We start from the raw sequence: 17074 nt of genomic DNA on the forward strand, positions 1-17074 counted from the left end.
TTAAGTACAATGTTTGTTTTGATTGTTACTTAAATTTTATTGTATCGTATCGTTAAATCCGTTGTTACATAACGACGAGATGTGCCACTTTATGTAACGACCGATTTGATGTGATCGCGTCGTTACCTTGTCTTTTTCTCTCAATCTCACCCTTTATTATTATTAAATTATTTCATTTTACCATTTACCCTATCTTTTTACATAGTAATTTTACCTTGTATCATAATTTTTCTTTATAATATTGCAAGTTTATTCTTCATAATACTGATGCGTGATATCATGAAACGATGGCAAACACCATACATTATGAAATGATGCGTAACAACCATCCAAACAAGCTGTAAAGCAAACGATGGTGCTAATTAATCCCCTTTCCTCATTAATACAGACTCACTCATATAGCACCAAGGGAACGTCTGGAAGATAAGGTAGGTCTAATATTCCCTAAAAATGGGAGAAGGGTTCAGAAAATTTTTTAGTGGAAAACAACAGCAAAAAGGATAATTTATCAGCTGAAAGACTGAAACATTAGTAAATGAAAGCAACACAGGTAAGCAGAAGTTTATAGGAACCTGCTCGTGTTTTTATTATGTTAGAAAAATCAGTTTATATGTCTAATACACATGAATACACTTGAAAGGCCAGGAACTTCAACCTTGGGAGAGGGAAGTGCTGGGACCAACTGCTCTCGAGTTATCTCGAATGTACATTTGAAGGATAAAGTATCGGTTTCTCTCTAAAATATCAGAGTCCCTGCAGTTCGCAGTGTACTGTGGTGCTATATCCCCACTGTGGATACAGAAATTAGCTTTCATTCTGGAACTCCTAATACTACCTTCCAGTAAGAACAGTCAGAAGTTCGCTTTGGTTGGAAGTAAAAAGAGCTTCCTTCCTTGCCCGCAATATGAAAGTGAATCCACAATCAACATTAAGTTGCAGGCACTAATTGGAACCTGTATAAATAATAGGATTGCTAAGAGAAGCACTTCATGCCATTCTCCTGGTTACATATACTTTGCACACATAGGGATGACCATGGAAGCAATATTATAAGATATAACTTCATTTTAACGGCTTAGCATAACTAATGAAGTTCTTTCTCACCACATTGGAGTCGGTAAATCACCAGTAGTGACCCTGGTCCTTATACAAAATCACCACGTTTACTTCAAAGCACATCTGTTGGGCTGGTCAAGTTATTAGGAGCTGGTCATTCTTCCGCACCAAAGCTGATTTACCAAGATACTCATTCGTTGCTTGTACCTGACATTCATGGGAAGGAAAACTTTTTAAGCACGTCCACAATTGATGTAAATTTAAGTGCACCAGGGAAAACTGTGTCTTCCGCGAATTAAAACCAAAGATACACAAGGCTACAAACATTTGTTCTGGACGACTGCAAGCAAATATAACATCTAGGGTGAATTTACAGTAGACCGATGATAAACAAGGAGCTTCAGACAATCCTAGAAAACTGGCTCTTCATTGGGGAAGGAAATGATGCTACATTCTCAAGGAAAAGAAACTCTCCTATTGCATGCCAAAAGAAATTCAAAATTTGCCAACTCAAATGGTAACTGCAATCAATCTGATACCAGTGTGTGCTTGTGACTTGCGGGTGAAATTGAGCATCCTCTCCGGCCAGTGGCCTAGGTTGATCAACTACTTTCCTTAAATGGGAAGATTGAACAAGCTAACACCTCAGAAGAAAGCTATGTGAAAATTAATGGTCCCTTATCAAGTAACAAAAATGTTGTAGCAGCTTAGGGAATGTGAACTTCAATCAAAGTTTTTAAGAGGTATTCTGTTTGAAGAACTGAAAAGGGAGTCCACATCCAGTACTTAAAGGTTTTCAGCTGGAATTATATATGAAGAGTAGCCACAATACAAAGCTCACCTTCTCTTGTTGGCAAAGATTCAAAAATAAAAGAATAAAATTGCTTGGTAATTTACAATAGATTGCTAGCCAATATAGAGTTCAATAGAGCAAAACTAAAGGATGATAGCATGTTTTTTTGGTACATCATTACTCTCTCTTGCAAGCTTCCTTATCACTGATTTGTGAGAAGGGGGAAGGACAACGAAAAGACAAGAAGATGATAATCTCAGCTATCAAAATCAATCAATTTTATCATTGATTCTTCAAAGGTAACAAGGTCATGAAGTTATTAGCAGACTAGTTGATATCTTTTTCAAATCAGAAGTTGCAAAGCCTAGGACTGAATGTGCATAAAAAAAAACTGCAGCATTTATATCTCCTTAAAATTTTAGCAATTATTAGTTCATTTTATACAATAATTATCAAAAAGAACTTTCCACATTTTGCTCCGAATAACTTCAAACCGGTCTATTTAACTCCATACAAAAGAACACATAATTGTCCCCCTTAATACTTCTCTGTTTCGTGTTAGACAACAAGCTTTCTCATGCAAAATCATACGAAAGAAAAGACAGCTTTAAGTTGCATTACATATTGCCTCAGTTAATTCTAACATCGGTTAGTTTACTTTCATTCAAACACAAAGAAGTACAAGAAAATTATGCTCAAAATTATGCCAATGATAGTGAATCCTACACGTCCACTAGCTGTCTATGAACACAAACCTCAATCTAGACAGTCATATGTGTCCGTGTCCATAGATTCAAAATCATACCTACACTTGAGGAGACTATAGTTTGTGGCCACTCACTTTTAAGTTCACGGAAACAATTTTACATCACTAGAGTTCTTCTCTGTTTTTTCTCCGAAAATCTAAAGGGTTTCAATTTCTGTTTCACACACCAACACTATTTAGTTTCTTATTGTGTGCTTTGCTCAACCACATGATGCATTTTATCTCATGGTAATTAAAACATGAAATCGACACATACTGCTCTGAAATCTACTTTTTTGGAAACTGTCTTATTGAATAAGCTTATAAGGGATCTGTCTCCCAGCTCAATACGTAAACTATAGCAACATTCAATGTAGATGGAACTTTCTAATTGACTGTAAAAGATCGAACGCAATGAGTTCTCGGCGAAAACACACACCTGATTTGAAATCTGATTGATTTAGCAGCTCGGATCAGCATTATTCATTATATGTGAGTTCTTAGTGCGTCCTTGGTTTCGGGGTCTAAAGTTGAAGTATTCCGTACGTCTGTATGAACTCCTGCAGTTGTGATATTTAAACCCACAGCTGCATTTGTCGATGGTTGCCCTGCCAAAGGAACCAAAGATGCAGGTGGTACCGACACTGGAAGTCCTTGACCAGGATGCCTAAAAGAGTGAAGGTTACATCCAGCTACTCCTGGAAAAGTAGCGGAGCCAGAAACTGGTGGGGAGTGAAGATGTGCTCCTTGCATAGTGGGTATTGGATAAATAGAGCAGCCAGGGGATCCACCATTCATCTCAAGTTTACCCATCCCAAAACCCATTCCCATCCCTAAACCCATCGGAGAAAATTGTGGCACATTGGCGGCATGCATGTATTGAATTCCTGCAGGAAACATCATTGGTGGCGCACACAACCCAGCTCCCATAGACATCATCTGAAATAAATCAGAACATGAAAGCAATCAACTATAGTTACGACATAACAGACGGAAAAAGAAATTCACTCATGTTTTCTATTTATAAAGGTGTAACCAAAGTAGCATCAAGGTGAAGCAGGGTGACTAGCAATACTTGGAGATTACAAAACGATAACAACTACTACTAAGCCTCCGTCCCGAACAAGTTGGGCTCGGCAAAAAAAATGAATGCAAATAAGTATAAGGTTAAGGGAGTGAACTGTAGTAGCACAATAATCATCACACATCATACTGCTTATTGGCTATTGCAAGTCTTAAAACGTGAATTTGAACATGAAGACAGCTTTTGCCATATTGTACCTCTTCCAAAACAAAAACTCTGTGTTGCTGAAATTTATGACTACATAGATAGTACTAGAGAAATTGATGCATTTTCTTTTCACTGCAGAGAATCCCCAAACCATCCCCCTCGCACTAGCATGATGAAGAAGTAAGGAAATGGAAGGACAGATAATTCCAAGAGACTAGATAAAGGAAAAAAATAATGCATAAACACAAGAGAAACTTCATCTAACCTGTACTTGAACTTGAAGTGTCTTCAAGTATTCAATAGCTTCATCGAGCATTGAGGCTTTATCCACCTAGCAATCGAGGGTGGAAACCATTAAACCGTACAACTGAAAAAGAGACACTACAGAAAAGAAAGTATGCATATGGGCAGTTCAGAGAAATCTTGTCACCGATGACTCAACTAATCAGAGAGATAACTCACCTTATTGCAGTTTGGTATGAGATCCTGTAATGCACTCATCTTCTCATTAATCCTATCCCTTCGCCTCTGTTTGCAATGAAGATGAATTAGACTGCATTATCTGAATTATCTCAACTACAAAATTATCTAGAATTGGAAGATGCAAGTAGCACTAGATTATGTTGCAATCATTTCTAAGATTGTTATTTCACCCGCTCAGATAGATTATGCACTTCTGCAGCTCTGCTTCTCTTTGAACCTGCACCTCCTCGAGCAGGATAAGCGCTTTTGATACCAACAGATTCTTCTTCAACATCCTGAATAAAAGATTGTTTCCTTGTCATGAATGATCAGAAAAATATTATTTTCTTTTCATGTTGACAAAGAAGCAAGTTGGGTTGCTCTGGTGGTAAGCACCCTCCACTTCCAACCAAGAGGTTGTGAGTTCGAGTCACCCCAAGAGCAAGGTGGGGAGTTCTTGGAGGGAAGGATGCCGAGTGTCTATTGGAAACAGCCTCTCTACCCTAGGGTAGGGGTAAGGTCTGCGTACACACTACCCTCCCCAGACCCCACTTGTGGGATTATACTGGGTTGTTGTTGTTGTTGACAAAGAAGCAACAGACAACAAAAAGGTTCTGAAAATAATGGCTTTCAGAAATTAACTTACTTCACTTTGGAATTCAGACTCCTCGTTGTCACGAGTTTTCCTTTTCAAAGTACGAGGATGATCACTTGATGCTCTCTCTGCGCTACTGCCAGAGCATACAGATGAACACACAACTACAGGTTCAACATTTCTCTCACCATCAGGAAATTCTTTGATTGCATTTGCACCAGTAAATTGATCACGAGACATGTCATTATTACTTGGACTATCTCCGCATAAATTATCAGACTGTTCAATGGGACATGCCCTCTCGTGAAGGCCGACAGATCCTTTTGACTCGACTTTGGAAGATGCCATATAAGGTGGAGAATGGACATCATTTTCCTTTTCTGAACTGAAGTATGATTCAAATGGTACCTCACTAACACGATTTCTGCTACTTCCCCCATTCTCTCTCTCTATATTTCCCCTTGCCCCTATGGTAGACGAGCCTGAAACAGCTGAACCCCCAGTAATAGGTCTTGAGAAATGCGCGAAGTTCAACAAACTGGAGCTATTTCCAGGTATGTTTTGCTTTTGCATCTTCATGCTTTTGATAACACCAGCTGAAGCTTGACTTGAATTTGAATATCCAAAAGTGGAAACTGGCATATTGCAGCTAGTATTACTGCTAATAATATCTGAGATTCGTGATCCTAGGGGCAGAATTGGTGCCGAAGATTTCTTTGGTGCCCCTGAACATAACAGGTTAAATGTAGAAGGAGAGAGCTTTGATGCATTTCCTTGTTCTGAGTTCACAATGTTATGAATGGGAACACTATGTGAAGCCCCATTCATCTGATTAGAAATACCTCTCTTATCCATTGATGCAAATCCTCTCCTACCAGATGGTTCATTGACCGTCAGACCAGATATTTCTGGTAACAGTGGAGAATGATAATCTTGTTGTGGGCTATCATTTGCAGAATAACTCAACCAAGGCACCATTTCATCCTCTTCAGTCAACTCCATTTCATCATTGGGCACAGATAATGGCATATTATCAAACATAGAGTCCATTACACCAAATTTTCCGATCTTTGTGGTTGAGGAATTCCCAGTGAACTTGTCTTTAACTCTCAGAGAGCTTGATGGAAGATTAATAAAAGTAGGGCTCTTCTTAGCTCTGCTGGACCGACTTTGCATCACAATTTGACCATTTTCCCATACTAGCTCTACCAATTCATCCTCAAGACTGCATGAACACCAAACAAACTTTTTAAGTATACTAACAATCAACCAGCTAACTATCAATAAGTTAGTTCCAATGACAAAAGGCCATTAAAAGAAATGCATCATAAAACTTGTACTCACCAAAAGACTTACAACAACTACTACTACAGTACGTCTCAATCCTAAACTAGTTGATTACTCACAAACAGTGGCGGCATAGCCACCCTATGCCAAGGCTGGTCAAGCGCACACCCTTCGCGGAAAAATTATATTGTGTATATAAGTTAAATACTACTCCCTCCGTTCCAATTTATGTGAACCTGTTTGACTGGATACGGAGTTTAAGAAAAAATGACGACTTTTGAAATTTGTGGTCCTAAACAAGTCAAAAAGGTGCCCAGAGTATTTGTGTGGTTATAAAAGCTTCTCATTAAGGGTAGAATTGTAAGTTTAAGCTAAATTGTTTCCAAATTTATAAAGGGGTCACTCTTTTTGGATCAGACCAAAAAGGAAATAGGTTCACATAACCTGGAACGGAGGAAGTACTTTATATGGTTATATATTTTATTTGAACATCCTTAACACAGTTGAGTGAGACAGTCCAACAGTTCAGGATGGTCAAAGTAACGTGTTGATCACGGATTCAAAGCTCTGCCCATGTTATTTGCCAAAAATAAATAGAAACCACCATCTGTGGTCTATATGATCCTTTTTTAATCTAAAAAAATTTCTAATAAAAATTTGTGTGAAAATAAACAAGTAATCTTAATAGTAATTTTTTAACTAAAAGTTATTTCTTAAATAAATTTTATAATTGAAAGTCAAGCTCTACAAAAGAATTTCAACAAAAGCTCTCTACAAACTACAAATCCTCTCGACTCTCTCTTTCCTTTTGTTTTATGCTTACTTTTATTAGTAAAATTTCTAATGTTGTCTTTTTGTTATCTTAATTCTGATTTATAAAATTATAGTTCTATTATTTTTTTTATTGTTTAGTTGAATATTGCATAGTTTGATCTAAAAAATTTGGTACACCATCATTGAACAAAAAAAATTATTGACTTGTTTAAAGTATAAACACCTTGACGGAATTCCTGGCTACACCACTGCTCACAAAGAGATTCAAAAAAATAATACTTGAACTTACCTAGAGGACGGATCAGTTGTGGATGACCTTTTCTCCTGGCCAGATTCAAGCTTCCCTCTAGCCATTTTCAAGAACTCAGAGAGAGGCATGATGAAGAAGTGCAACAACTGTTACTCACAATTGCTCAAAGTTTGGGCATTCAAGAATTACTGGGTATTCTGCATTTATTTTCAACAAATATCAGAAGTTCAGAGAGCCATTCTCAAGCATAACTCTGAAAACTGAAAACCAAAATTTGTCTAATAAACTAATGTCTTAATCAGTAAAATAGTATAAGACCCATAACAGCAGTACGAATATAGTAATGCATAATCAGTCCAAACCTATTTGTTTAATGTTGTCAAATAAGATACTTTTTAGAAATAATAAAAGCAACCAAATCAAGTTTATTTTTAAGTTTAAAAGTTCAATTTGTTTAAATTAAGTTTCAATGATTAGAGGATAAATCCCATCAAGATTTTCTAAATTAATCAACAACCCCAACAAAGTATTAAGAAAAAGCAACTAAGACTCACTTCTTCATTTACACCAAAATCAACCCTCAACTTCAGTTCAAAAGCTCCAAATTCACTTCAGTAGCTACACCTCCTTAAAAATGTAAACTTTCTGCAAGCAAATCCCAATATTCAACCATCAAGATTTGATAGTATTCCACATGGGGTACATAGCTTTCCAAAAAAGGTACAAGCCTTCACAACTACCAAGCTGATGAGTTTTTGAGCTCCAAGAAAAGCAACTGTACTTTTCAAAATAATAATTATATATATATAAAGAGAGAGATAGTAATGATCACAAGCAAGAGAAAGTTGAAAGAAAGAGGATTATAGGGGAGTGGTAGATGGCGGCAAAAGGGTTATTTGGGAATTTGGAGGAGGCGGAGGGAAGAAGGGATTCACAGCTGAATGAAGTTTTCGCTCTCAAAACAGTGTCTTTCCTCCTATTCCTCTGGCATGTAACGTAACCATACTTAAACCAGCAAAAGAAACACTTAAGTACAGTTTATTATCCAATTTTTCGCTCCCCTTTATTTTAGCATTATATTTTTTATGCCCTGACAGTGTGTATATATTTAAACTCTAATTGGAAATTGGTGAATTTTGATTTTGATGGTTAACTGACATATATATTAGGTTGGTCGAAGGACCTGGTGAAGGACATGGTCGTGCTAGATTGATCTTGGAGAGTACTGACACTTAATTCTAGCGGGAATAGAATTGAATTTGCACCATATATCATTTTATTTCGTGATAAATGACCTAGCAGCTGTCCAAATAATATAGAATCTTGGTTTAGAGACCAAGCTTGTGAGGAAGTAAAATAATAATTGGAGTATTATTAAGGAAAGAAATTTATTTTTCTTATACTTCACTTATCTAAAGTCAGGAGATCTTGAAGGGATATATTCTGCACGAAATTGGTAAAAATTAAATAGATATTTTGTTGTAAAAGAAATATAATTGCAGCCGAAAACAAATACCAAAAAAAATGTATGGTCATGTATGGTAAGTTCTTTATGAAGTAGGTCTCTTATTATTTGTTATCTTTTATGATTTGGACTCTTTATGATACTAACATGCTGCTTAAAAATAGTCCAAAATTACTTTATTGCAGACATGCACTTCTATTATTTCTTCAAAGTAAATTGAGAGAAAATTATGAAAAACGAGCTTCAAATTCTAAAGTGGATATTGAAGGCTGGAACTAGAGCTCTCAAAACGGACCATCTCATCCCAGCCCAATCCAAGCCTCATGAACTTTTAAATTTGATGGACTAGGACGGGCCGACCCACCATATGAATGAGCCTTAAAATAGCTAGCCCAACCCAGCACTAAGAGGGCCGCGGACGGGCCGACCCTTCAAAAAATTTTCTTTAAATCTTTAAATAGTTTTTCGTGACGTAGTCACTTAATCATGTAAAGAACTTCTGTTTGCTTAGAGCATACAAAAAGCTTGATGTGTGACGAGGAATCTCGTAATTGAAATGCAAATTCTTTATATCTCAAACTCTTCTTTTTTAAAGTTACATGAATATTTTCTTAATACTTTTCTTTCATTTTCCTCAGATTCAAGGATTGCTTCAATAAGTTCATATGCGGAGGTTTTTTTTAAATAAGGATTAACATCATTTGTCGATTTCATCATTATAGCCCATAAAATATTTAAAATTCGTGAAATTTGCTAGTGGTCAATTTTTTGTGTATTTAAAATTAATTTTTTCCTATATTGAAGAGCCGTTAAATATTAATAATATATTAAAGTAATTCAAACTGATCATTGTCCACTTAAAATAATATTTTCTGTTGAAAAAAGATTATTATTGGCCACCTAAAACTTTTTTAGTTTGTTATTAATTAAGCAAACGAAAAATTAATTTTATCATATTACATGCATGCCAAAAATATAAATTTTAGTAGATATGGAAGGGTAAATGAGCAATCTAGGGTTGGGGAATAGGGATTGTAGTTAATAGTTTTTTAGTTTTTATTTTTTTAAATATTAAATATTTAATAGTTAATTAATTTAAATTTAATTAATTTTTGGCCTACGGGCTAGCCCAGCCCCAATCTCGATCAAGCCTCAAGGGTCAGCGGGCTGACTTGTGCTGGGCTTATAAGCCTCAGTTTTAAATAGACTCAAAAAATCCTAGCCCAACCCTACCAAGTAGCAGGCTGGGTTGGGCCAGCCACTGTAATGACCCGGTCGATCGTTTGGAGAGTTATAGCCCCGTATCCTTTCTGTTTCTGTTGTGTTCTACAGCTGTATTTGACTTATCGGGTTAGTTGGCTCAGGTTCAGAGTGATTCCGGAGTGAATTGAGACACTTAGTCTCTTAATTGGAAGTTTAAGTTGGAAAAGTCAACTGAATGTCGATTTATATGTAAACGACCTCGGATTTGAGTTTTGAGGGTTTCGTTAGTTCCGTTAGGTGATTTTGGACTTAGGAGCGCGTCCAGAATGTGATTTTGAGGTCCGTAGTAGAATTAGGCTTGAATTGGTAAAAGTTGGATTTTGGCGAATTTGACCGGCAGTGGAAATTTGGAATTCGAGGTCGGATTGGCTTTTCGGAAGATGGACTACGTCTGTGGTGTCATTTATGACTTGTGTGCGAAATTTGAGGTCAAGAAGATGTGATTTGGTATGTTTTGACATCATTTGTAGAATTTAGAAATTTCAAAGTTCATTAGGCTTGAATCCGTGTGTAATTCGTATTTTTGATGTTGTTTGAGGTGATTTAAGGATTCGACTAAGTTCGTATCGGGTGATAAGACTACTTGGTATGTTTGGTTGAAGTCCCGAGGGCCTCGGGGTGATTTCAGGTGGTTAACGGCTTGATTTTGAGTTGAGGAAAGCAGCTGAAGTGCTGTTGCTACTGGTGTAACCGCATGGGCACCGCAGGTGCGAGCACGTAGAAGCGTGGTAAAGATCACAGATGCAACCAAGGATGAGATGGGCAGAGGTTACAGGTGTGAAGACTTTCCCGCACCTGCGATGGTCACAGAAGCGGGCAGTGAGGCGCAGGTGCGAGTGTAGTTAGCAGGTGCGATGTGATTTCTGCACCTGCAATGTGTGCAGATGCGGTATTTTGATCGCACAAGCGAAGGTAGTGGCTTAAGTAATTTTCTGCAGATGCGGATACTTTAACGCAAAAGCGGCTCTGCAGGTGCGCATATTGAGTTGCAGGTGCGAAAAACCTGGGCAGAACCTATAAATAGAAGACGTCAAGATTTTTAATCATTTTTAGCTCGGATTTTGGGGATTTTGAGAGGGATTTCGAAGTGATTACTAAGGTAAGTTTCTTTTGCCTATTTATCTTCAATAATGGTGTTTTCCCACTGATTTTACACCTAAATAGTGATTTTGAAGTGAAATTTGGGAGTTTAGGGCTTGAGAATTGGGGAGTGAATTTTGGGGATTTGGATGACCAAATGGTATCAGATTTTGATAAATTTAGTATGGTTAGACTCGTGAGTGAATGAACTTTTAGATTTTGTGACTTTTGTTAGATATCGAGACGTGGGCCCGGGGGCTGGGTTGAGCCAATTTCAAATTTTTGGGTCTAATTTAATAGTTTTCTTGTGGAATTGATTCCTTTAGCTTATATTGATTGTATTGTACTGCTTGTGGCTAGATTTGGGACATTCGGAGGCCGACTCGCGAGGCAAGGGCATTTTTGAGTAGGGTTTCGCTCGAATTGAGGTAAGTAACAATTATAAATTTGTTCTTGAGGGTATGAAACCCCGGACATTGTGCTATATGATTACTTTGGAGGTGACGCACATGCTAGATGGCGGGCGTGTGGGCGTACACCGTGAGAATTGTGACTTGGTCCGTCCCGTGGAATCATAAATTGGAATAACTTGTTATTAGCTATATGTTTCTCTCAGTGTTACAGAATTTGGACGGAAATCCATGTTAGAAATCATGCTTAGGCTATATAATATCATTGTTGGGACCCGCAGAGGTCGTGTACTTGTTGAAATAGCTGCTATTTGCTATCTTGTACTCAGTCATGGCTTTACTTGCTTATCATGCCTCCATCTCTTCTTGTTCCTTGTTGATACATGTTATTATCTGTGTTTGGGCTAACTTATATGATTTATGAGAGCCCGAGATACTGGAGAGGTTTCTGACTGAGATAGGGTCTGAGTGTCGGGTTGTGAGCTATGTGAGTATATTTGGATCGGGTTGCATGCTGCAACGAGCATGAGGGCTGTATGTATATAGATCGGGGTGCATGCCACAATGAGACTTAGGGCTGTATATATGTATATGGATTGGGTTGCGCACCGCAACGAGCCTTATGGCTATTTATATATTATGGATTGGGCTGCACGACACAGCAAATGGGCTGAAGGAGCCCATCCAGAGTCTGTACGCCCATAGTGAGCGCAAGTACCAATAGAGTGTGAGTACTGAGGGCTGAGAGCCGAGTCATTGAGTTGTTGAGCTGAGTTGAGTGATAGTAGCCTGGAGAGGATTTACTTGCTTTTATTTGTTGTTGCACTTAGTTTCTATCTGTCATTGTTGTGAAATTTTTGGAAGATGTTATATTCGGTTACTTGAACGTGAAACTGTATAAAACTGATTTGACTTAAATTTCCGGAATTGAAAGCATGTCTATTATTTACTAAAATTATTTGAAGATAAACTATAATTATGTAGCTCGTCATTTCCTTTAGCTCCTTATTTATTACTGTTACTTACTGAGTTGGAAGTACTCACGTTACTCCCTACACCTTGTATGCAAATCCAGGTGTTTCGGCATGGTGGACATTGATCTCGTGCGTGGTTGAGTTCCGGAGACTTACGAGGTAGTTGCCGGCATCTGCAGTCTTTGTCTCTCCTTTCTTGTTATCTTTTCTTTTCAGTATTGGCATTTGATCAGAATATTGTAGACTCTATTTTTAGACTAGTTATTTAGATGCTCATGACTTAGTGACACCCCGTTGTCGGACTATTTTTCTGCACTTATGTTTTGGGTTTATCCCGTTTTATGGCAAACTTCGGTTAATTTAAATGTCTTAACTCATTCTTGTTAAATATTGGAAGTTGTTTTGGAAATATCGGCTTGCCTAGTACCACGATAGGCGACATCACGACGGATTGGGTTTTAGGTCATGACAAGTTGGCATCAGAGCTAGGTTACATAGGTCTCACGAGTCATGAGCAGGTTTAGTAGAGTCTTGCAGATTGGTACAGAGACGTTTGTACTTATCTTTGAGAGGCTGTAGAACCCTTAGGAAACTTCACATCTTTGAATTCTTGTCGTGTGAATCTATTAATTCTAGTAACTAAACTTCTGTTATTCTATTCTTTCACAAATGGTGAGGATACGTGCTACTGTACAGGACAGACAACCACTAGTACCACCAGTCAGGGCCGCGAGAGGCCGAGGTCGCGATAGAGGCCGTGGTAAGAGCAGAGGTGCAGCTCGCACCGCAGCTAGGGCAGCACCTACAAATCCACCAGTTGCCCAAGTTCAGGATGAGGTCCCAGTTGTGGATGCACCAGGGGAACTAGCTCAGGCACCAGCTGTATCTATTGTGATTCCAGGCCTTTAGGAGGCCTTAGCTTAGATTTTGACTGTGTGCACTAGTCTTGCTCAGGCGGTCTGTGTTCCAGTCGCAGCAGCCACTTCTCAGACCAGGGAGGAACTCAGACTCCCGCTGCCCGTACACTAGAGCAGGTGATGCAAGGACTCCAGACACTGGGGGCAGTACCAGCCCAGCCGGTGGCAGCTGCTCAGGCCCATGTGGTTCCTGTTATGACTGATGACGAGCAGCGAAGACTAAAGAAGTCAGGTAGACTTCAGCCTCCATCTTTCAGCGGGGCAGAGTCTGAGGACGCCTAGGGTTTCTTGGACAGATGTTAGAGGATTCTCCATACAACAGGTATTTTGGAGATCAGTAGGATCTTGTTCACTACTTTTTAGTTCACTAGAGCTGCCTTCACCTGGTAGGAGGCTTATGAGAGGCGTAGGCCGATTGGTGCAGTGCCACTTACATGGTAGGAGTTCTCCGTTCTCTTCTTGGAGAAGTATATACCATAGTCTCACAGAGATGACCTGCACAAATAGTTCGAGCAGTTGCGTCAGGATGATATGACGGTGATGCAGTACGAGATGATATTTTCTGAGTTAGCCCATCATGCTGTTTGCTTGGTTCCCACTGATAGGGAGAGGATCAGGAGGTTTGTTGATGGCCTCACATTTTAGCTGCAGGTTCTTATGACTAGAGAGAGGGTGACCGGTGCTACTTTTGAGGAGGTTGTTGACATTGCTCAGGAGATAGAGTCTGTTCGCCGCCAGGAACGAGTTGAGAGAGAGGCCAAGAGGCATCGTGGATCAGGTAGTTTTGGTGGTATTCCTTCTGGACGTCAGTTCCACCACGGTAGGGTTCATCCCTAGATGCATGCTTATACGGCTAATCTAGTTCACCGTGGTACATCATCTAGCCATAGTTTCCACAGTTCTCAACAGGGTCACTCATTTCTTAGTGCCTTTCCAGCTCAGAGGTCGTCCCGTGCTCTATCGGTTTAGGGCTCATCTATGCCAGGTTCTTCTACCAGTTATACCAGTGCTTAAGGCTCCCTTAAGTTCCCACCGCCAGTACCGGGGAGTTACTATGAGTGTGGAGAGTTTGTTCATATCAGGAGACAGTGTCCCCGCCTAGTGGGAGGTCCAGCTCAGCAAGGAGCCAACCTACGACTTTAGCACCAGTTATTTCACCACCTGCCAAGTAAGATCGAGGTGGAGCTTAATTAGCTAGGGGTCGCCCAATAGGGAGAGGCTGATCAGGTGGTCGTCAGGCCCATTTCTATTCACTACCTGCTAGACCAGATGATATTGCTTCAAATACAGTGATCACAAGTATTATCTCAGTATGTCACAGAGATGCTTCTGTATTATTTTACCCTGGTTCCACCTATTCCTGTGTATCATCATATTTTGCTCATTATGTGGATATGTCCTGTGAGTCTTTAGCTTCATCTGTTCATGTATCTACTCCGATAGGCGATACTATTATTGTGGACCATTTGTATTGGTCGTGTGTAGTGACTATTGGGGGATTGGAGACTAGAGTTGACCTTTTGATGTATAGTATGGTTGATTTTGATGTGATATTGGGTATGGATTGTTTGTCTCCATGTCATGCTATTTAAGACTGTTACGCTAAGACCATAACATTGGCGATGTCGGGGTTGCCTCGGATCTAGTGGCGAGTTTCTTTAGATTATGTCCCTAGTAGAGTGATTTCATACTTAAGGCCCATTAGATGGTTGGGAAGGGTTGTTTATCTTATTTGGCTTTTGTGAGGGATGTTAGTGCTGAAACCCCTACTATTGATTCTATTCTGGTGGTGCAAGATTTTCCGGATGTGTTTCTTGCAGACCTGCCGAGCATGCCGCCGAACAGGGATATTGACTTTGGTATTGATTTTATGTCAGGCACTTAGCTCATTTCTATTTCTCTGTACCGTATGGCACTGGGCGAGTTGAAGGAGTTGAAAGAGCATCTTCAGGAACTCCTTGAGAAGGGGTTTATTAGGCCTAGTGTGTTCCCTTGGGGTGCTCTAGTTCTATTTGTGAAAAAAAAGATGGTACCATGAGAATGTGCATTGATTACAGGTAGTTGAACAAAGTCACAATCAAGAACAAGTATCCTTTGCCTCGTATTGATGATCTATTTGACCAACTTCAGGGAGCGAGGGTGTTCTCCAAGATTGATTTGAGGTTAGGGTATCACCAGTTGAAGATTCGGGACTCGGACATTCTAAAGACAACTTTTAGGACTCGTTATAGTCATTATGAGTTCCTTGTGATGTTTTTTGGGCTGAACAATGCCCCAACATCGTTCATGCATCTGATGAACAATGTATTTCAGTCTTATCTCGACTCGTTTGTCATAGTATTCATTGATGATATCCTGGTGTACTCTCGTACCCAGGAGGATCACGCCCAACATTTGAGGATTGTATTGTAGTGCTTAAGGGAGGAGAAACTTTATGCTAAGTTTTCCAAGTGTGAGTTTTGGCTCAGTTCACTGGCATTCTTGGGGCACGTGGTATCTAGTGAGGGTATTCGGGTAGATCCGAAGAAGATAGAGGCGGTTCAGAGATGTTATAGACCATCCTCAGCTACAGAGATTCAGAGCTTTCTTGGTTTGGATGGTTATTACCGTCGGTTCATGTAGGGTTTCTCATCTATTGCATCGTCCTTGACTAAATTGACCCAAAAGGGTGCTCCTTTCAGGTGGTCGGATGAGTGTGAGGCGAGCTTTCAGAAGCTTAAGACTGCCTTAACCACAACTCCAGTTCTAGTTCTACCATCAGCTTCTGGTTCTTATACAATATACTGCAATGCTTCTTGGATCGGTATCGGGTGTGTTTTGATGCATGAGGGTAGAGTGATTGCTTATGCTTCATGTTAGTTGAAGCCCCATGAGAATAACTACCATGTTCATGATTTGGAGTCGGCTGCCATTGTTCACGCGTTGAATATTTGGAGGCACTACCTCTATGGCGTGTTTTGTGAGGTATTTATTGGTCATCGTAGCCTCCAGCATTTGTTCAAATAGAAGGATCTCAATTTGAGGCTACGGAAATGGTTGGAGCTGCTAAAGAACTACGATATTACTATTCTGTACCATCCGTGACAGGACAATGTGGTGGCCGATGCCTTGAGTAGGAAGGCAATGAGCATGGGCAGTCTTGCATTCATTCCTATTAGGGAAAGACCTCTTGTAGTTGATGTTCAGGCTTTGGCCAGCTCGTAAGATTGGATATTTCGGAGCCCAGTCGGGTTCTAGCTTGTGTGGTTTCTCGGTCTTCCTTGTTTGATCGCATCAGAGAGCACCAGTATGATAATCCTCATTTTCTTGTCCTCAAGGACAAGGTTCAACACGATGATGCCAGAGATGTGGCTATTGGATATGATAGGGTGTTGAGGATGCAGGGCCGGATACGTGTGCCCAATGTAGATGGTTTATGGGAGTTGATTCTTGAAGAGGCCCATAGCTCGTGGTATTCCATTCATTCGGGTGCAGCACAAATGTATCAGGATTTGAGACAGCACTGCTGGTGGAGGAGGATGAAGAAAGATATAGTTGGGTTTGTAACTCGGTGTCTCAACTATCAGCAGGTCAAGTATGAGCATCAGAGATCGGGTGGCTTGCTTCAGAGGTTAGAGATCCCGGAGTGGAAATGGGAGCGGATCACCATAGATTTCGTAGTTGGTCTCTCGCGGACTTCGAGGAAGTTCGATGCTATTTGGGTGATTTTGGATTGGCTGACCAAGTCCGCGCACTTCATTCCAGTTGATACAACCTATTCTTCAGACCGGTT

The 17074-nt window shown here is 39.7% G+C and overlaps 1 protein-coding gene across 2 annotated transcripts; it reads right to left on the reverse strand.

Moving 5' to 3' along the window:
• Positions 1 to 567: 567 nt before the first annotated feature.
• On the reverse strand, positions 568 to 8303 carry LOC104241015 (transcription factor PIF3-like). Of its 2 annotated transcripts, XR_714606.2 has the most exons (9): positions 7748 to 8303; positions 7233 to 7390; positions 4934 to 6107; positions 4479 to 4583; positions 4288 to 4353; positions 4091 to 4156; positions 3034 to 3533; positions 1105 to 1263; positions 568 to 953 (listed from the first exon to the last, which is right to left on the reverse strand). XR_714606.2 is itself a non-coding variant. In XM_009795915.2 (8 exons), exons 2-7 carry the CDS (start codon positions 7319 to 7321, stop codon positions 3081 to 3083), a joined length of 1953 nt encoding a protein of 650 aa, XP_009794217.1. In that variant the 5' UTR covers positions 7322 to 7390; positions 7748 to 8303; the 3' UTR covers positions 568 to 1263; positions 3034 to 3080. The 2 variants fall into 2 exon arrangements, 1 of the variants encoding a protein (XP_009794217.1); XM_009795915.2 differs by having other exon boundaries at positions 568 to 1263.
• Positions 8304 to 17074: the final 8771 nt, after the last annotated feature.

Source organism: Nicotiana sylvestris, chromosome 11, assembly GCF_000393655.2.
Source record: "Nicotiana sylvestris chromosome 11, ASM39365v2, whole genome shotgun sequence".
NCBI lineage: Eukaryota > Viridiplantae > Streptophyta > Magnoliopsida > Solanales > Solanaceae > Nicotiana > Nicotiana sylvestris.

Excerpts from the sequence above, each read along its gene's own strand:
- LOC104241015 (XM_009795915.2), bottom strand. The coding sequence starts at position 7,321 with ATGCCTCTCTCTGAGTTCTTGAAAATGGCTAGAGGGAAGCTTGAATCT. Across the intron at positions 4,354-4,478 it reads TGCATAATCTATCTGAGCGG|AGGCGAAGGGATAGGATTAA; the intron begins GTGAAATAACAA and ends CATTGCAAACAG. Across the intron at positions 3,534-4,090 it reads CACTTCAAGTTCAAGTACAG|ATGATGTCTATGGGAGCTGG; the intron begins GTTAGATGAAGT and ends GATTTATTTCAG.